The following is a 21,488-nucleotide window of genomic DNA, read 5'->3' on the forward strand; positions in this document are numbered from 1 at the left end:
CATATTTACACACTGACCAGTGACCACCCACACAGATTGACATACAAAGATACAGTACTGTAGATATATAAAGAGTTAGCTAGACATGTGGTATTCTAAAGAGTAAAGTAAGGCTGTCAGTACTGCATTTAAAAAAAAAAGTTTTGTTTGAATCTACTGGATGTAATTACTGTATGTTATTTAAAAAAGAAAAAGAAAAGTTACATTTTTACACACGTAAAATATATTTACATGAGACAGTGAGCACTCAAGACAGACATACAGATAAACGTACTGTAGATAGCTAACTAGCTAGCGAGCTAGCTAGACAGGTGCGGTTCTAAAGAGTAAAGTGAGGCTGTGAGTAATACTGTATATATTTTAAAATGTGTTTGTTTGAATATAAAGTTAATAATTACTGTGTGTTAAAAAAAGAAAATGTAATTTTTTTACACATGTAGAACAGAAATTTTATGAGCGTGACATATAGACACTGTAGCTCACTAACTGTCCAGCTAGCTTGCTATCCAGATAGATAGATAGATAACTAGATAACCAAAAGAGCAATTAAGAGGCGTTAGAATTACCACATTCTGAAGCAAATATGCTATTGAAAAAAATAAATAATCAATTACTCAGTAGGTGCAACTGTAACATTGTAGCAAAAGTGAGTGAAAACTCCGACATGGAGCATGTCAACAACTTTGTATAGTTTGTGTCTGCATGTCACAGACTAACGAAGGGACTCTTTAACAAGCCTCTTGCTCCACTGGCCTATCTCGCAGCTTTCCTGGCATTTAGTCTGGAAAATAATTTCACATCCCACTGTGTTTCCGTTAAACCGATAAGCTACGCTTTGTCTCCGCTGCATTAAAGATGATGACATTTACAAATGTTACAATGCTGAAGATGGGGGCGCGGAGAAAGAAAGGGGGATAATTGGAGACCTACGTTTAGAAGAGGTGGATGCCTTGCATTTTACAAGTGCCTTTTTAATAAACCCAATTTGTTTTGCACTGAGGAACTCTTGTCAAGCAATGGCTGCTTTCTAGCCTTGATTATTACTGTAAATGCCAAACATTTGCCAAATCTGCATATCTTTGCAAGCTTTAATCGTTTATTTGTGCATGTGTCTGCATATGGAGAAAAGCCCTTGAGTGTATGATCCCAATCAAATCAAAACATGCATACAAATAAACCAACTCAGCTTGGTTCACCATAGCTGATGAGGCAAAACATTGCATATAGAGAGCTGACACTTGAAATATTGCGACACATTTTAACAACACAGTTGAAAATCTCACTGTGCTTTTTTGTTTTTAACCAGGTCAACTGCAACATGAACACCAGTGACCTGGGAACCCTTAGCTCCTCTACAGAAAACACGGTGTTCAATGTGTCAAGCACCACTAGCACCCCCACCACCTCCTCGTATTCTTTAGACAACCATGACCCAGAATTCACTATTATAGTAGTGCTGGGCTTATCACTGCTGCTGGCAGGGTTAGCGATCTTCCTGGCAATGTGTCGACGCTCTGAACAAGACGGGGAGTGTGAGGCGAGCTGTGGCTCAGGAGAGACTCTGAAACATGGAAGAAGTCAATCTAGTGAACCACAGCTCAAAGTGTGGAAGAGGCTGGGTTCCTATCGACGCTCCTACAACCTGTCTTTCAGAAGACCCCCTCATCGGAGGCCACATGAGCATGTGAACACACGCGCTTCCCATTCTCCAGGCATACGGACAGCGCCGCCGGGGGTCAACACGGAGCTGCACATTACTACGCCTTGTCTGTATGACTATGTCACTGAGATCTAGCAAGACAACTAGCCAAGGACTAATAATAATTCCACTTGAAATGTACAGTAACCAATAACGAAAAGTCAAACGCAACTCAAATCCAGTATTTTTGTTTTTGTTTGGTATTGTTGCAATGGACAATAAAGTTGTTTTCCACAATTCTGACTATGGAAGTCGTAGTGTGTTTTGACCTGGAGGATGCTGGCTCCCTTCGGCGCAGTCTCCAGTATGCTGGTCTCGTAGCTGCTTTGGAGGAAGATGGGTTTGTTGTCATTAACATCCTGAACTTCAACAAACACAGTGGCTGTGCCTGTCTTCCTGCTGCCCGCTGGACCATTGTCTGTGAGCACAGACAGAACCATTTACACAAATAGTCTACGATTGCAAATAGCACCACTTTATTCATAATGTAGCAAATTTTGTTAGCATGCATAACATTAAGTACATTCGGATGAGATCCTATATAAAAGCGGTATTAAGAAATGATGACAAAATCATATATGCTTAATTTTTTTATTTTTTGGGGGGCACCAATCAACAACCTACTAAACTTCCAGAAAACTCTGAGTGATGAAAACCCTAAATTTTGTTAAGCGTTTTGATTTTCCAATTTTGTTAACATTGGTCAGTACAACACGTCTTCAGCTGCTTGACCTGAAACTTTAAATTGTTCATTTAAAAAATAAAATTAGAATATGTAAGTCTGGATAAGTGTAAGAAAATGAATACAGTTTAATACAGTACTGTGACCAAAAAGCATTATAATTTCTTCTAGTGTGCACATGTACTTGAATGAAACTAGCCTTGCAATAATGGAGCAATCAAAATGAAACAATTAATGCATACAGTATAGTATAAGAGGCATAAGGTATCTACGTAGGTATATGCAATTAGGCCAATCATAATTATGTTAAATAATAAAATATATTTATTACACTTACTATAATCCCACATGGGGAAACTCAAGTCACACTTTTCTGTATAGTTTTGTGTTGCACACTGCGCCGAGAGAACAGTACTGACCACTCAACTATATTAAATTATATTAGCAGTAATATCATTTTCTTTAACCAATCAGATTTCAAATTTGCTTCAGAGGGCCAGCTACCTGGCCCACAATTACAACAGCATTTTCTCACGCTGATTGGTTGGTCAGCCGGCAAAACATGTCTATAGCGATCTGCACACGATTTCATTTTTAGCATAAGTGATGTTTTTTATTGACATATTTTAAGTTATCGTTAATACTGTCAGATTAGTATTGATCCTTAATTGCTCCGGGTTATATTGTGTGCTCTTTTATCTTATTACGTTTTGTATTGAATAGTTAATTGAGACTCGCATCTATAACCTTCAAAAACAAAACTTGAAAAAACACTTCTTTTTTTTTTAAAAACACTATCATCTCAATAGAGTCTTTGTGACATAGGACAGAAGTTTTGCATTCTGTCTTCATGTTGTTGTTTCTCAGTCCTTTTAAGTCACCGCCCCCTCAGCAGGTAAACCATTCTGACTCAATGGTTTCCAAAAGAGGAAAACCTCAGTTTTTTCTTGTCAAACAACAAAAAAAGTTGAGCAAAATTTTGAGACAGCTTCATTATCATATGATGTGACACACCTATCGCTTCTATGATCATTGTGTACGCTGCCTGGGTTTCTCTGTCGAGGCCAACCACTGTCCGAACAATACCGTCTCTGAAGCCGACGCTGAATTTACCATCCTGGTTACCACCTACAAATATAAACATGTCAATAACTTAAACATCCACATCCACCAACATAAATTTTCAAAAATGGTACTTTAACTGCATTTACTATAATAAACGTAATCATGAAATGAGTTGCCATATTGCTGCATAGAACCTAAAAACCTGTTCCGGTGCGACCTCTAACCTGTGATGAAGTAGCTAAGTTCAGCATTGAGGCCAGCGTCATTGTCCGAGCAGATGAGGCGTGCTACAATGTGATCTCTCGGGACGCTCTCCTTCAGGGACACATTGTACACACGAGGGTTGAAGGTGGGTGTCTCGTCATTGACATCCAGAACTGATACACACATACACAGAAATTAGTAAGCTACACAAAGCAAATGAGTTCATTTCAATTTTAAAGCTGTGAGTTCATCATGTTGCGTGACTATTGATATTTTGTCATTCCTCACAGTGTCACGTTTAGAATTATAAAGTGCCACCAGCAGGTGGTAGCATCTCACCCACAGAAGTGAGACTAAAGGAGGCAAACCCCCAAATGATTGTGAGAATTTACTCATAAAATGCTTCAACAGTTTAATTTGTGGGATACTCTCAACAGAGTAAGGGAAATCAAGTGAAATTCTCATTATCAGACACATTTAGATAACTCACCAGTGACAGTGAGAGTTGAAGTGGAAGTGCGAGGGAACTTTCCTGCATCGAATGCTATAATCCTCAAATGGTATTCTCCAATCTGCTCCCGATCAAGCAGTGCAGATGAGGTGAGAATGCCAGTGGAAGTGTTCAGGTAAAAGTCCAAGCGAGGCATACCCATCTGCAATGCCATAGTGATCAAACCATTCTTATCTTCATCCGGGTCCTCCACCTGAACCTAAAAGACGGACAATCAGGGAGAGATAGACTTGAGGGCAATTAATAATGGACAGAAACAAAGAGTTAATTCTGTGTGGACAAACACAATAAGCAATATTACCATTACACATAGAGGAGCTGAAAAAATATTGACTGTTTTTCCCTTTTGCCTTCTGCTGTGAGGAAGTTGATGATACACAGTTTTTGGTAAATGGGCTGAGCTTGTATAGCATCTGTACACTATATGGTGCTCAAAGTGCTTTACAATGAGTCACATTCACCAGTCAGAAAAGTAAGTACCGTATTTTCTGCACTATAAGGCGCACCTAAAAGCCTTTAATTTTCTCAAAAACCGGCAGTGCGCCTTATAATCCGATGCGCCTTATATGCGGATCAATATTGGTTACGTAGGCAATGCAACCCCAGCCACTACAGTAGCTTCTATTCGATGTGCCTTAGGTGCGCCTTATATATGGAAAAAGTTTTTAGATAGGCCATTCATTGAAGGTGCGCCTTATAATCCGATGCACTTTATAGTGCGAAAAATACGGTACTATCCAAGTATTTACTTTATATTTTGCCCTCACCCACCATATTTGAGACAGGTCTAAGTAAAATGTGTCAAAGTTCACCACTGCAAAGTATAATCACAATAAGAAATGTGTCAGTATAAAGCAACTAAAAACAGGGATGGGTGAGTATTGATACTAGGGGCCTATATCCGGCCTTATTGCAAGGTATCGGTACTCGTGACCAAAAGATGACGGTCAATACTGTTATTGGCAAAATAAAATAGAAAAAAAATAGAAAATTGCCATTTATTTCATGTAATTTTAACAAAAACTAGTATATTAGGATAGAGAAGTCTTTCTTTAAAATTCTGTCATTTTTTCTTTATTGGAAGTTTTATGTATCAAAATTAATAGTGGTATCGGTACTTGGTATCGGTTTTATCGACTACTAAAGAGTTGAGTAGTTGCACTGGTATCGGTCTGAAAAAAAAAGTGGTATTAAATAATCCCTAGCTAAAACACTTTACACTATTATATATGTATTACTACTTCATGTTTGTCTCACAAGTTTGTCATTAAATTATCTGAAATAGCAGTGGTGGTCAGCGCCAGCAAACAACCTAAATTTCTACATTTGTTCCATGAAATTGTAGTAAATGTATTCCCAACAGTCTTTTTCAGGTGTAGGGAACGCCGGTCCTTGAGAGTCGCTGTCGCTGACGATGATGATGAAAATGATCATTATCAGGCTTCTACAGAACTTGCTGATGAGCTGACCATTTGAATCAGGTGTGTTGGAGGAGGAAGACTGTTCTATTCTCTTCATTTCATAACATTTCTCTTGTTTGCACTGCTTCCGTTGCATGAGAATTTAAGATATTTTTTGCACAATCAGATTTCAGCTTGTTGCCATGTCAATGCCTTCAGATCGTATCGGAATCAGTGGTGATAACTGATGGAACTTGACATTCAGGAGCAGTGGGACTGTTTCTTTAACCAATCATATTTTATGTTTTTCCTGGCATGACGTCAGCAGTTTTTCGTCCTGTGATTTGTTGATCGGAGCAAAACTTGTTGCAACCCCTTTGACTAGCAAAGCAGGTCTGTAACAATCTGCACGCACATATAAGCATATCTGGTGAGTATGATGTATTTATTTATTATTATTGTTTGATGTTTTTGACATGTTATTAAATAGATGATGCATGTGGGTCAGATAGATACAGTTTTTTTTATAGTGTTGATAGTTTCTTTAACTGTTACGGAATTATTAGTGGTATGAAGCAGTGGATTAAATCAAGTAAGTCTCCACAAATTGTGTTTGTGCCTAAATGGTACCTTAAACACTGACGAACCAATTGGGAGTCCCTCTGGAACTTCAGCCACAAATGGGAGGTTGACAAAAGCTGGGTCGTTGTCATTGAGATCAAGCAGGTTGACAAATACTGTTGCGCTCGCTGATGCTCGCAGGGGAGGCACACCACCTACAGAGGGCGCCAGAGAAACATATAAAGACACATTTCCATGGTCAAGGGAATTTATTGGGGGCAATAAAACGTTTCATGGTCAACATAAAACTTAAGGACTAAGTCTTGAAAATAGACACTAATCACCCAGAATTGAAAGCACTCTAGTCAGTATGGCATAAAGTCACTGACGCTGGCTTTACAGATGAGTCAAACAAACTAACACAACTCACGGTCAACAGCGGAGATGATGATGGTTCTCATGAGCATTGTGGCCCTGGGGTCGGAGCTTTCCCTGTCCAGGGTTACCCCACTGGTGCGGATCTTCCCAGTGTGGCTGTTTATGGTGTAGAATGGGTTTTCTGTGCTGATTTTGTACAGCACAGTTCCATTCTCACCGTTGTCAGGGTCCAGCGCCAGCACCTGCAGGAGAGTGACACATATGTTTCTTTGATTGGCCTCCATAAAAAGAGGCATGCTTTACTTCACACGGTTTACCATAAGGGTAATATTCCACGGGTTTAATGGCATGTCTTAATAAAAGAGTGCTTAACAAGTGGGAATTAATAGGGGAGACGACAGAAATTGGCAGATGACAGGAGGGGAGGAATGATAACGTGAGTGCACTGCATTTTCCACCTCACCTTCAGAGTACACACACACACACTGACTGGCGACTGTTCTCTCACAGCACTCGCTAATAAGAAAAATGGTGACGTCTCTTAAGGTGATCTCAGTGATGAATGCATTGGAAGGGGAGCCCGGCTAAAACATTTGCTGGATTTTAAAGAGCTGATCAATTATTCAATATGCTGACTAAAAACGCTGGAAAATGGTTAATTGGTCATTAGAGGAACAAAGGTTTTTCAGGTATTTAATTATTAAGGCGACACGGTAAGCAGGCAAATTGGAGGCCTAGTGATAAGCAAGTGAAAAGAAAAGTGTAGAGTGATGTTATCAAAGGCGAGGAGGTGTGCAGGTGGGGTCACTTGGAATCATCATTTCTAGCAGAGAGCACTAGAGCACATGAGAAGATGTTCAGCTAATAGCTTTATTAAGTGACTGACGGACTGTTAAAAAGCAAAATAAGACACAGTATACTTTCACGTAATTATATTATAATATAATATAATAATAATAATAATAATAATAATAATAATAATAATATATATATATATATATAATATTGTTGACATTTGAGGAGGCAAACTGAGTGTTTTTGGGTCATTTTTGACTTTGAATGACAAGATTTTCAATATTTTACTTGTTTTTTTGGCCCATGTTGTACGTTCCTTTTAAGTTCCAGTTCTCAAGAGACATATTTCCCATTTAAATGTAAATAAGCAGAAATTCACCCTCATTATTGGTTAGGTTGAATTAAAAGGTCTAAATATAAATGTGTATCATTGGAAAGAAACAGTGCTTAATTTTTCATGTACATAATTGTCCTCAATACCACATTCCACCCTATTATTCTGTGCTAGTTTTGTTCACTAAAAAATAGATAAATAAATAAACAATAAAATCCCATGAATCTCTCTTTTGGGGGGAACTCAAAGCAGCAAAGTCAGGTGAGTGTAAACTTTTAACCTGTATTGCTATTCTTAACTCATTCACTCCCATTGATGGCTACAGACGTCCAAAATTAATTTGAACTATTTCTATTAGTTTAACATTTTCCCACTTTTATTAACAAGAGTATGAAAACCTAGAAAAAAATATTGTACATTTAGAACAGATATAAAAATTATAAAAATCGTGAGTTAACTAGTGAAGTCACGCGATTGATTACGATTAAAAATTCTAATCGCCTGACGCCCCTAACTTTTAATAATCTTTTCTTTTTTAAATTGCGTCAGGTGATTAATTTTTTTTAGTTGTAATTAATCGCATGACTTCAATAGTTAACTCACAATTAATCACAAATGTAATATCTGTTCTAAATGTACAATAAAAAATTTTTTCTGTGTTTTCATACTTTTGTTAACAAAAGTGGAAACAATTTTAAACGAATAGAAATAGTTCAAATTAATTTTTTACGCCTATAGCCGTCAATGGCAGTGAATGAGTTAAAAGGTAACTCAACAGTAAATCAAATTTTTTCCACCCCGATAAACTGTATAAACCGGTGTCTACAAATGCTGTCTACATGTCTTGGTCATTATTTTGACATTTTAGTGCATGCAAAAACCGTGTGTTTGGTGCCATCTTAAGGTTAAACACTGAGATAAACACAATTTGTCTGTTTGTCCTCTCATTACACGAGACGATATGTACAACGTCACACGTTTCGCATGACGTCGTCGCCCCCACCACCCACCGGCTCATTCTCGTACACGCCTCCTCAAACGCCTTCTTAGCAAGTTGCTGCTGTCAATCACAGCCAGACCACGCCCAACTCTCTCCCCATTCGCAACTCCAGGCAACACCCCCTTTGGGCGCCGATTTCAAATCTTAGTGAGGGGTGGGAGCAACAGTCTGACTTCCCGTTGAGTTACTCTTTAAATAAGCACACTGTTAGAATACATTATGGGAAAATTAAACTATATTAAAAATATAAAAATAATAATAATAATAATAACAAACATTGTTTACTATATAACCCCCCCCCCCCCCCCAAAAAAAAAAACTTATCACACGAAAAAGTCATCAACCAAGAATGGGCCATTTACGGTACAGAGTGGATGGTTTGATGGTTAATTTTATTATGTTTAATTGTTGAAAATGTAAATTTTAAGGTTCCTGTTTACACATGTTTAGATTAAAGGGGCATTCTTATAAGAGGATTATTATTATTATTATTATTAACTTTAATAATAAAAATAATGCATTATTATTATTATTATTATTATTATTGAGAGAGAGAGAGAGAGAGAGAGAGAGAGAAAGAGAGAGAAAATCGATTAAAATTGGGAAGTGTGTTTTTGTGAGAGAAAAAAAAAGAAGAAGATTTTTTGTTTTAAGGCCATATTCCCCAGCCTTAGGCTACAGTGAACAAAAGTGAAAGGACAAACATTTTAAAAAGTCAATATTTGTGTCTTTCCTCACTATTTCACGATTGGTCTTTGTGCAAGACGGGCTCTCGCTTTTCTGCCTCGCAGCTGAATAATTTGCAAAGTGTATGACTGCAGGCTACATTTTAATTAGCAATCGGACTCCCTTAATTACACTCAGCGACGCCTCTTTAATTAATGAATGATCGGGGCTTAATTTCCAACAGCACGGAGCCAAAGACACCAGCAGGACAATGAGAGAGTTTGGGAGCAATATTCAAGCATTTACTTTGTGATGACCTACACAGCGAGTGCAATTTATCCATGTAGTCTAGTGAAGCACTATAATGTGTCATATATGGACTGCACATTCAGATGTATTCTTTGAAGTCATGCTCTTTAAATGTTCTCAGATTAAAAACCTTACCTGTACTAAATAAAAGACAAACACAGTACTAAAGACAACACTTCCAAAATGGATGTTGCATTCTGATGATTGAATAATAAGCAGGGCTTAAAAGGAACCCAAAAAATATTTAAAAGCACAGGAATATTAAAACAAGAGAAAAATAGCAATATTTTCATATAAGGTTAATTTTGAATATTGTATCAGACTGGGGTTTTTATGGCAACATTCAAAATTTGTGGTGTTCCTGCTACAGTCATTATTTGGGTAACATTGACAACATTTACCATACGTGTAGTATGAACAGCAAGGATAAATGTTCAATAACTGTATTAACTATGAGTAAACAATGTTGTCAAGGTGGGTGTGTGGTGTACTCACAGAGATCACGTCTGTGTTGAGTGGGCTCATCTCCACCACGTTGGCATAGTATGGCTCGTCTTTCCACTGGGGTGCATTGTCATTAATGTCCAGAATGGTAATGTTGACCTATAAAAAGTGGGATCAATAAAATCGAGGTAAATAAATCCAATTCATCATCAAGAATTAAATTAATTTGATTAAATTTATTTTCGACATACAACACCCCATAAAGATGGTGTGATGTTTTTTTTTAAATTATCAATTACAATTTTGTTACATATAAAAACAAAACTGAGAAATCACAATGCTTTTGAATTGTCATTAAGCTCACTATTGAGCTCAGGTGCATCCTGTTCCCAATGACCACTCCTGAGCTCTTTCAACAGCTTACTTGGAGTCCACCTGTGGTCAATTCTGAAGAAGTTTGGAACAACGAGGACTTATCCAAGAGCTGGCTGCCTGTCTAAATTGAGTGATTGGAGGAAGGGGAGGTCTTAGTCAGGGAGGTGGCCAAGAACCTGACGGTCTCCCTGTCAGAGCTCCAGTGTTCATTTGTGAAAACAGGAGAATCTTCCTTGTCTGTGGCCAGAGAGAAGGCACATGGCAGTCCACGGCACCTAACCTGGCAATAGCCAGATGGATATTGTGATTCACTCAAGGGAGTTCTCCACAATATCAATCTGGGACTGCTCTACGGTTATTTGCTCAGGAAAGGCTTGACATTCTGTACAATACTTCAAGCTGATTGGACGATGCAGCATTGTGCACGTTTGTTTTGACCAATCACAGCCACAGATGAAAAATTTGTCTTCGAGAGCAATGATGATGACATGTCAAATCGGTAAATTACCGAATGAACAATACTGAGCTCTCCAGGAAAAAAAAAAGAAAAAAAGAAAAGAAAAAAAATGTCGTCTTCGTCGAACGAGCTAAAAATGCACAAAGCGCCTCTCTCTCTGTTCGACAGGAAACGGTGAGTAATTCTACAAGAACATAATTAATTGCAGCGTCCATTCGTTCATGTTTGGTTTGTTTGCTTGCCCCGGCGTCGGCACTGGCTTCGTCACTGCTGCATATCACGCCCCAAACACAATGTCGCTCTGTGATTGGTCATCGGTGGAAATCAACGGGCTCGGTACAAGTTGTATTCTCCGGAGTTTGTGAACTCACAAATACTGCAAGAATTCATCTTGCAGTCCACCTTTGCCCAAAAGCACCCAAAAAACCATGAGAAACAAAATTCCACGGTCTGATGAGGCGAAGATTTTATTATTTTGTGCTAAATAAATCCAGGCACTGGCCAATATCATCCCTACAGTGAATCATGATGGTGGTAGCATCATGTTTTGAGGATGTTGTTCACTGGCAGGAAATGGGAGACTAGCCAGGATTGAGAGAAAAATGAATGCGGCAACGAACAGAGACATCCAGGATGAAAACCTGCTCCAGAGTGCAATCGACCTCAGACTTGGGTGACAATTCATCTTTCAGCAGGAGAACGACCCAAAGCACGGATATTAAAGGAGTGACTTCAGGACAACTCTGCTGCACTGTGGATTTGTGTAGGTTTTCGTTTTGTTATTGACAAAGTTTGATAATGTTCAACTGCAGATGAAATGATCATGGCTGCTTAGAGCAATTACCGTGGCGATGCCGGTCTTCTGTTGCGGGCCAACCCCTCCATCTACAGCTCTAACGATGAGGATGTATTCCGCCTTCAGCTCTCGATCCAGCAAAGCTGTGGTGGTAATTTCTCCTGAGCCACAAACACAAGTTATATCCAACTATATTAAGATGACAACAAGGACATGAAAGACAAATGTAAATACATACAGCAGGCACGTCTAAATAAGAAACAATGGAGTGACTGAGAAAATACTGTGTTATATTTGGACTGTCCAGATTCACTTTAAAAGAGGATCCGGTTTGTAAAAATACACACTCACATGCACACGTACCAGAGCGTGAGTTAAGACGGAACTGGGAGGAGCCCTCCAGGGAGTAGATGAGTGAGGCCTGGCCAAACTCTCGAGAGGCGTCCAAATCGGTGGCATTGACGACCAGTACTGTAGCTCCTGCGGAGAGGTGGCGCAAACACAATCTTACATCACAAGTGAAAAAAACTGAAGAGACAGTCAGTCAGATGATCTGTGTACACAGTATAATTTAATAATTGAATGACTTTTTGGGGGTCAATTAAAAAAACTAATCTGAAATCTAGAAAAGATTAAGGCTACAGACAATAGGCTAACACACAGCTAGAATCTAGCTAGGTGTTAGCCAAGTGGCATTCATTAGCCTCTTACACATCTCAATTATATGGCAGTTATGGATTAACAGGCCATCAGCTTGTTTGGCATGAGTTACTGGCACAGGCCTGATCAATGAACAGAATCCAGGCTGGCCACGGCGCTGCCTTGCAACCCCTTAGCTCAGGCCCAACAGCTTTAGCCGTCCTGTAAATCTCAGCGTTGGCCCAAACTGCTCAGCAATGTGCTCCTTCAAATCGTCTCTAAGACACAAAAGGTGGCCTGAGCTGAAGTTGGAGCTCAGAGAGAGAGAGAGAGAGAGAGAGAGAGAGAGAGAGAGAGAGAGAGAGAGAGAGAGAGAGAGAAAACGAATGGGGCAGGCAAATATCTCATTTCCCTCTAGCAAGTGGAAGCTAATCTAATGTCTGGGATAAAAGGCTTGAATGCGTGCATGAAAATGAATATAAAAGCCAGTGATTTAGCTTGAATAGTCAATAGCCAGCATTTGGACTATTTGAACGTACAAAATCTAAACAAATGAAGCACTATAGGCATGAAGACAGTGAATAATAGGGGGAATATCTGAAAAACGCAGACCCTAAAGCACAGACAGAGGCAACATAACATGATTTATATATAGCTATATACATAATTGTGAGTATGTTGTGTAGGCCAAAAAGTGCATTGAAGGCATTTACTCACCAGCATTAATGTTCTCGGGAATCTTGACAATGTAGGATGGCCTGCTGAACTCGGGTGGGTTGTCATTTTCATCCTGCAAGTGGTATAAACAACAACAGCTGTTCAGTGGGGGGGAACAATGAGAGCATGCTTATGTTGGAAAATAAGTTGGCAACATCCAACAGCTCCGGGACTAACACTTTTCTCCTTCATTGGCAATGTACTCAAAATTACGAAGTAAAAATAGTTGTGATTCATTTGAAATGCACTCTTCAAAAGCAGGTCGTTAAGCAGACTCAGCCATGTAGATAAACAGAATTGCTTCGATTATTTTTCTGGTCATGTCACTAATTTGTGCAGCCATTTGTTGCGAGGCAGAAAAAAATACACTCGGGAAATTACTTGAAAAACGAAATTATACCATAAGCGACCTCCAAACTGTTAGCCATATGAGCTAAACACTCATGTGCTACCCTGTATATGTTAATTCATACAGATTCATTTCCCAATCCAATTGCTACAGTGTAGGGAAAAGTGACACGCTTTTTTTAATTTATTTTTTTAACCAGAGCAACATCTGGTGGATTTGACGAGGCAATGCTCAATTTATCCTCTGTGTCAAATCCACAATTGTCACGTGAAGTATAGAATTTGGACCTGGATTGGGGTGGGGGTAGGGCGTAACTGTTATAATTGTGTTTTGGTCGTGGAGTCATTGTGTTATGGACATATTTATTATGCTTATGTAGTTACTATGTCCTCTACGATGAGTTATTATGTTTATTTAGGTCAACGGGGTCATGGCTGTATTATGCTTATGCAGTTTTCCCTTATGATGATAATGTGATGATGTGTTAACCATATTAGCCACTATTAGCTTGTTTAGTCATATGCAGTTACTATGTTCCTTAAGATGATGTGGTCGGTAGCTATGCAGTTACTATGTGCCTTCTGACAATAATGTGATGATGTGATAGTTGCTCTACAGTGAGTTGTTATACAGTTACTACGTGCCTATATTATTCACTCTTATTTTGTAGTTGCTATGCAGTTGCTATGTCCTGTATATCATATAGGCCTTTATTCTGTCATATGAAATTGTGCATTGCCCTAGCAAGCGTTAATTAATGACACATTTTTCAGCACATTTTTCTACTTTGTACTTTTGAGTTCTTAATCCAGCCCGCACAAGGTCCTTTTGTCAAGGTTTCTCCATCAAGTATTTTCTTTGAGGTCATTTTAACCCAGCTCTGCTTTCTGTTTTTACTTTGTATTTTTGACTCTGTTTGCCAACTCCCGTGTCTTGTAACTGTACCTCACATGACAACAATAGCTCTGAAATGCATTCACGCCGCAAAACGTTGAAACTACACAATGGCAATGAACATCATCCAGGCATTCCTTTGAATAAAACAAATGAAGATAATTAAGATTTGAGAGTTATGTACATCTATCTATATTGTGGATCAGCATCAACCTTCACATTCACTTCCCCCGCAGCAGGTCCCACAGCCTCCCACTCACATTGTAGTCCATTTCACTCTTTTGGTTACACCAACACATCTCATTGTCTATAGTTATTCATAGCAAGGTTTTCTGCTGCCTGAGAAATGTTAACACTTTAGCAACAGTAACTGGCACCATTATCTATGCGGTCTCCATGTTACTCTTGGGCATTGTGTACGATGCTGTCATCAGCTGATAAACCAATGTGGCATGAGTCACAACACGGTGGCGAACTGAGGAGGGAAAGAGTAAGTGAGAAAGATATATGCGGAATGGAGAATTATGATCGTCTCTCTCCAATGGTTTTTGCATTGCAGCAAATATTTCCCCCGACAGCATTTCTTCCTCATATAGGACGTGTGTGGAAATATGTTCAGTCTGCTTATCACAGAATTTGCTGGCTGGCAAGCAACATGAATGCTTATAGAAACTCTTATAGGAAACAACATAAAATCAAATACATAAACAACGCAGCTTTACAGAAGATTATTGCTGTTTTGGACATCTAACACTGTATATGTAAATCACACTGTAAATTGTTTTGATCAACCATATGGTCCTCAATAATGAATCATAATGAATGAATTACTACTAAACATTAACAGTAGTGAATCGGATACATAATTTCACACTCACAGGTGCAGATCTCGCAACTGTGTTAAGGTATCCTCTCTAACTTCTGTACTGTATACCTTATGCTCCTTATGTTTAGTATGTGTGATCAGTGTTAAGCTGTTTAACTCTTTTACTGTTTCAAGATTCTCTCATGACGCTTCAAAGACGAACAGGTGCATATTTGTGTGGTGAATAAAATGTGACATAGAACACAAAACAGATCTTTGGACAACTGCTTCAAAGTCCTTCACGAACACACTTACCACTGTCCCTTAAAAAAAACAAAAAAAACACATATAGCTTATACAGTTTCAAGATTCGCACAATTGCCACCTTTATCAATTATTTATATCACACTAGTAAATGTAAGGTGCATTTACTAGACACACATTTTGCAGCACATGAACAATTTCATTTTTTGTGTATTTGGCTCTCCTTAGGAAAAATCATCAAATTTCTCAGTGAAAGAATGACAATTTGTTAAATGTCAAAGTATGTAGTATGCTTGGGTTGGTATGCCAGAAAATGATTGTGAAACCGAATACGTCACCACTGGCATCGATTTCTTGAGCAGTCTTTGCAGTTTAAGTCTTCATGTAACTTTAATGCTATTGATTTATATTCATGACTGTGGTTTTAAACAGCAGGAAAAACGTCCTTAGTGTTGCAATAATTCATACACTTATATGTGCTCAAGTTTTTGCATTGGATAGAGAGTGTGATGTGGAACACTTTAAGTGAACTTTCAAATGTTTCACACATTGTCTTTAAATGTAATCCATTTGAGTGACGTTAAACTGCAAAACAAACAGTTGGAGAGCTTGTCCAAAAATATATAATTTGCAGAGTTGATGATACTTGTAGCGGCAGGAGGGGAAGACACAGCATCAAAAGGATGGCATGTTTTTTTTAAGGAGATAGAATACTGAAATTATTTAAGACAATTCTAACAATCCAATGCAATTTCCATAATAGTCCTAGAGTATTATTTTATTTTATTTTATACTACTTATCCCGTTCAGGGTCAGAGGTGCACCGGAGCCCATTCCAGCTGATTTTGGATGAGTGGTGGAGTATACACTAGAATAAACAAACATTCACACTCCAAATTGCCCCTATGGACCATTTAAACTAGAGTCTTAGTTGACCTTAATGTGCATCTTTTATAAAGATAGTGTAGAAAATACAAACTCGCACCGAAAAGTCAGCGTGGAGATTTTAAACAGAGAACTTTTGACTGTGAGGCAGACATACTGTAAAATGTCATTTGTAAAATATTATGAAGCTATATTATAACAGCAGCAGCTTAGTTGGATCAGACAGTCCTTCGACATGTGAATATAACATGAAATGCTAAAAAGGACTTCTATTACACATTAGGTGTGTGTATTTTGCAGGGCGATACTTACAATGACCTCCACTGTGACAGCGACAGTACTGTTAAGCGCTGGGTTTCCCCCGTCTTTGGCCATCACTGTCAGATGAATTGTTCCGCCGGGAACCTTTTCGTAGTCCAGAGACCTGGTTACACTGATCACTGATGAGGGGAGAGCGTAAGAGAAGGTAAGGTTTTTAATATCAGTGAAGACTTTCTGCAACATTCTATCTAGGATAATATGTCCGTTGGTCCATCCATGCACTGATTTTAGATGAGAGGTCAAGTGCTTCCATACCAATATCACCCAAGCATTCCTTTTTGTACCATGCTTTGTGCATTGGGATACAGTCATGTTGAAGAGCCGACATCAACCTGTTCCCATAGCATAGAATTGTCCTAAATATTTGATCATTTGTATGGTGACTAAGTTAGTTAACTGACCCAAAGCAGTGTCCCAAGTTTTTCCTATGGACTATATGCACCGAAAATTGAACGGAACGGAAAACTGCCAATTGTCAAAGTTTAGAGGTATTTTTTTGTCATTCTCTGAATGTATGTGGTTGTGTGTATTCGTCACGACATCGAAGAAGAGGAGGATTATCGATGTTCCTGGCCTTCGCCGCCGGGTTTCCAACCACTTTTCATTGGTGGCATTGATTTAAAGCTGCTGAATGCAGAAAATTGAATCGCTACTGCCATCTGTGGTCAAAAAAACCCCTGCATTTTCTCTTCTTCACATACTCAATGCACACATGACGTCACATCTGCAGACAGACAGCGGGAAATTAGAATCCGGATCCAGTCTGAAAACTATTGGCCAGAGGCTTGCAAGTGTTCCCACTATGAACAGCTAAGGTGTTAATTTACTAATAAGAAGATGTTTCAGTCATAAATGGTCAAATAAAAAGGCTATTGTAAAGATATTTTGGCCAAAATGTTACAGAGTAGTCACCATGGTCTCTATAAACAGTTATCTCATTTACTCTCTAAAACATATAAATACGTTCTATTTTCAATGTTTTTTTTTATGCTAAAACATACAGAAGGCTTTGATGGAGCCTCTCAACTGCACAAAACGGTTTAAGCAATGGTAGTTATTACAAAAACGGCCAGCAGGTGGCAGCAGAGTCAAAGAGATCAACCAGAGCCATGTTGAAAACAAGCTGATTTTCCCACAGTTCAAAACAGATTTGTGAATAATGATGAAACTTAGCTATACTCTATTGCTAATCTCTGCAAAAACGGAAATTGACAGAAATATACTTTTTTTCCTAATTCTAAAAGAAGAGACTCTAATCTTTCTTTGGGTATGTTCCAAGTTTTTATAGCAATAGAATACAATATTCTGTGGGCCTTGCAAAATCTGTCAAAATACAGTAAAACAGCTGGGAGCGAAGGTGATTGCTTCAGTGAAAATGGCTGGGAGTGACGGTAGAGGAGGCATTACATCTGCTACAAAATATTGATGAGGCATGCTTCTCGCTACATTGGAAGTGGCTGCACAAGATATTATTAGCTTAGAGTAAAATATTGGCGGTTAGATGTGATAGAGTCAGAACATTTTTGGCATTAGGGGGCCATAGAGTTAGCCGGGGCGTAACAGGCTCTGTCTGAAGATCCAACACTTCACTCGCACCCGTCTGCCTCAGAGGGGGAAGAATAGTAGTGTGTGGACTCAGGTGGTCCCGGGATACGAGCTGCATTACATAATTTATATTCAAAGATACAAAAGAATTTTAATACAATTCCCACCAATGATGAGCCTAAAAAAAATACACAAACTGATCACCGACTGAAGCAAGTTTAAGTCCGTCTATTAGGGTGAGTACAGATGGTCCAACTCATTCCGTGTATTTTTGCGAGGCCTTGCATCATCAAGCATTCAGCGAAAGGTGGGCATCATTATCCACGGGATTTGACAATTCACAAAATACCTTTACTAACTACTCAAACAGCGAGTAATAAACATTTTAGCTGATGACATCATTGCCGTGTGCATACAGTCCATAGCCTAGATTCTGTCATGTATATTATATTGTATGCTCAAACTTGGCATCATGTTTTCGATGTTAAGCGCACCTGCGTAACCTTCCACCATGATGATACTGAAGTGATCGGGGAAAGCCGAAACTGAAATGATGGTGTACGTGATGAAGTTGTTGGGAGGGGAATCTTCATCTGTTGCCTGTGGGCAGGAGAAGGTACAGAAGAAATGCAGTTATACCATTTGAGTAAAAAAGAAAAAGTGCAGGAAAAAAAAAATCAATCAGTGTCAGCATGTTTTTGTCAACATTTTAAGCTGGCTATTAGTCCCAGGATATCAAAACACCAACTCAGCTAAAAACTGGCCAAATGAAACGTTTCCAGGGCTAATCCGCAACATTAAGAACAACGATAACACCCCCTCATTATTTTGTTGTTGGCTGGACTTAGTTATGACTCTTCCAGATGTTTCCAGTGTACTGGACGTCACTCGCGTCATTCTGTCGGGCACTTTGTCAAATCTTCTGCTTTCATGCTTGAGCCCACTCTTTTGATTTAAATCCATTTCAACAAGGACACCCATAGGACACAAAACCCTTCTTAGGAAATAACAGCAACGTTTGTCTCTGTAACACATCACCTCCTTCTATCTGTCACTGGTATTTTTACTCCCGAATGATTTCAACAAAACTTTGTGGAGGGGTGTTTGCGTGGCTCTTTAATCTCATTCATTTGCCCACCCCTGGTCTTGCGCGTGGGGTCCATTTCAGGGCAAATAGCTGACCCAGCATTCGGTGACATGTGGCTTCCCGGTTCCTCCAAGGCAGCTTATTAATATCAGAAGCATTTAAGGCTGCCTTATACTAATCAAACACAGTGAGCCAGGCGTTGAAGCAAGTAATCGCTTGAAGTCCTGCAGTGTAGACACAAGCCGCCACTGTGCACTGTGGAAGGCAAAGCCACCGCTGGACCTTCCGTTACAAGCCATGTAATGGGCTTTCTTGAGGGCACAATCAAAGGAAGTGCTGAGCCATTAGTTACCATTGTGCCTGTGCACCTCTGGCTTTTGTGTGGCAGTGACAAATAGCCAACACACCAGGTCAGCCTGATCTCCTTGGATACAGTGAACACAAACTGTATGATTTATACAATGCAGAGGAAAATAAGGAGCTAGATGAAAACAACGATTGAGAAAATACTGGGTTTTGTTGTCTGAAATTATCTCCGCATCAAAAACGATCTGACTGTGGGCTACCTACTAATGATCAATAGTTTAGCCTACAATTTCTAAATCTCCGTCCTTCATGTAGTCGTCATTAGTAGTTATCAGACCCACAAAAAAGAAAAGAAAAAAAAATGAAAAAAAAAGTAGTTATCAACCCCTCACCCTGATTCGGGCGACCGACTGGACAGCCTGTTCGTTCTCTCTCAGCGAGCCGACGTATACCTCCTTCTGGAAGAGCGGCACGTTGTCGTTTACGTCTAACACGTTGACTCGGATTCTGCCGGTGGTCTCCTCCCCACCTCCGTCCCTCGCCAACACAGTCAGTGTGAAGCGGCGCATTAATTCATAATCCAAACTGGCCCGCAGAATCACCCAGCCTGTCTCAGCATCTAAGGAAAACCTGCAAGAGAAGACAAATAATTGACATGATGGTCCCGACTGGAGAGATATATGGATCATCACATTGGGCCTGATTTACTAAGATACCAAAAAATGAGTGCTGTCAAAGGATTAAATTTTTAAAACTAATTAACTGCACAATTTTTTGTAATTAATCGCGATTAATCAAATGTTTCTACTTCTGCTTCTACTTTTTTCGTCAAAGCTTGTAACATATATTTACTTGAGTAAAATATTGGAATTAATGTAAAATCATCAAGTAGAAAGTATTTTTAGAATCAAAGAACTTCTCGCTCTCAGGTTTACGAACACCACACTTCAGCAGCATTCATCGGTTTGCGGTAACTTGGCGGTAACTTGAGCAAGGAATTTTGCTCTGAGATGATACACAAAGGTGTACAAATAATATGCTATTTGAATTTGGCTCTGCAAAGTGCGCAAATTAAGATTTAAATTTAGAGTTCTCCAAAAAGCATCAAGCAAGAAAATCAGAAAGTAATACCATTGATAGTCCATGTTTATTCGTCTTCCTGCCAGTCACGCCTCTAAGTTTGACTGCACATTTACTCTTTTTTTTTTAAACGCTTTAATACATTTTAATTAATCTCCAGAGTTAACGCTATAATTTTGACAGCCCTACAAAAAAAAATGGGTGTTAAATTGGGTGTTCACTCGAACAGATTGCACACGCCGATTGTGGCTCATGTTGCGCATGATCTACTAAGATTACGGCCTTTTACTAAGATCCCAAATAGTAGGCCAAAATTGAGTGTTCAGTCACTCTAAAAGACTGCGGGAGCAGCAGGTAGGATTTGTGCTTTAGGTAGCTTTGAAGGTTTTCACCGTGGGTCATTTGGAAAAGCACTGCAAGCAGAAATTTAAAAATAATTTGCATTTGTGTTATTTTTTGGAACAATATGATTACAGTTCAGCTCCGTAATTTAGGGCTGGCCAATAAATAGCGAAAATCTGCGTATGATTGACGGCAATTGTTTTCAAGGTAAATGATACCATTATTTTATCGATCCGGCCCACTTGGTATTATATTTTCCTCCATGCGGCCTCTGAGCTAATATGATTTTGACAACCCTGGTGTAGATGTTGCAGATGAATCTTACTGGTCTGGCTCATCGCTGAAGAAGTACCGCACAATACCAAATGTGCCAAGGTCCCCATCTGTAGCCTGGGTTAAAAAACAAAACAAACAAGAAAACAGTTTAAGAACCACTGTGATCGTCGTCAAGCAGTACATTTTTAGAAGAAAAGAAAATCAAGCTGGGTTTCAGTTATTTGGGTCAAAATTATTTCATAACTGGAAAGTTTAGGACATCGTGATCATAAAGAATGCGCTTGCACAAGCAGTGTTGGCTC

At 39.0% G+C, this 21,488-nt stretch overlaps 1 protein-coding gene across 5 annotated transcripts in view; it reads right to left on the reverse strand.

The window, feature by feature from the left end:
- cdh23 (cadherin-related 23) overlaps window positions 1-21,488 on the reverse strand; it is a 172,218-nt gene that overhangs the window by 40,186 nt on the left and 110,544 nt on the right. For all 5 annotated transcript variants that reach the window (XR_013296236.1, XM_077582265.1, XM_077582262.1 and 2 more), the window contains exons 14-27: window positions 21,236-21,300; window positions 19,881-20,118; window positions 18,590-18,695; window positions 16,542-16,669; window positions 13,033-13,105; window positions 12,040-12,156; window positions 11,725-11,837; window positions 10,100-10,207; window positions 6,553-6,742; window positions 6,192-6,337; window positions 4,141-4,360; window positions 3,671-3,823; window positions 3,396-3,509; window positions 1,969-2,117 (exon numbers count right to left, since the gene is read on the reverse strand). Coding sequence is in view for 4 of the 5 variants with exons in the window: in XM_077582265.1 (XP_077438391.1) it covers window positions 1,969-2,117; window positions 3,396-3,509; window positions 3,671-3,823; window positions 4,141-4,360; window positions 6,192-6,337; window positions 6,553-6,742; window positions 10,100-10,207; window positions 11,725-11,837; window positions 12,040-12,156; window positions 13,033-13,105; window positions 16,542-16,669; window positions 18,590-18,695; window positions 19,881-20,118; window positions 21,236-21,300 (1,920 nt within the window). In the remaining variant the exon portion in view is untranslated. The remainder of the gene's footprint in view (window positions 1-1,968; window positions 2,118-3,395; window positions 3,510-3,670; window positions 3,824-4,140; window positions 4,361-6,191; window positions 6,338-6,552; window positions 6,743-10,099; window positions 10,208-11,724; window positions 11,838-12,039; window positions 12,157-13,032; window positions 13,106-16,541; window positions 16,670-18,589; window positions 18,696-19,880; window positions 20,119-21,235; window positions 21,301-21,488) is intronic.

This window comes from Vanacampus margaritifer, chromosome 12, assembly GCF_051991255.1.
Source record: "Vanacampus margaritifer isolate UIUO_Vmar chromosome 12, RoL_Vmar_1.0, whole genome shotgun sequence".
Taxonomy (NCBI): Eukaryota; Metazoa; Chordata; class Actinopteri; order Syngnathiformes; family Syngnathidae; genus Vanacampus; species Vanacampus margaritifer.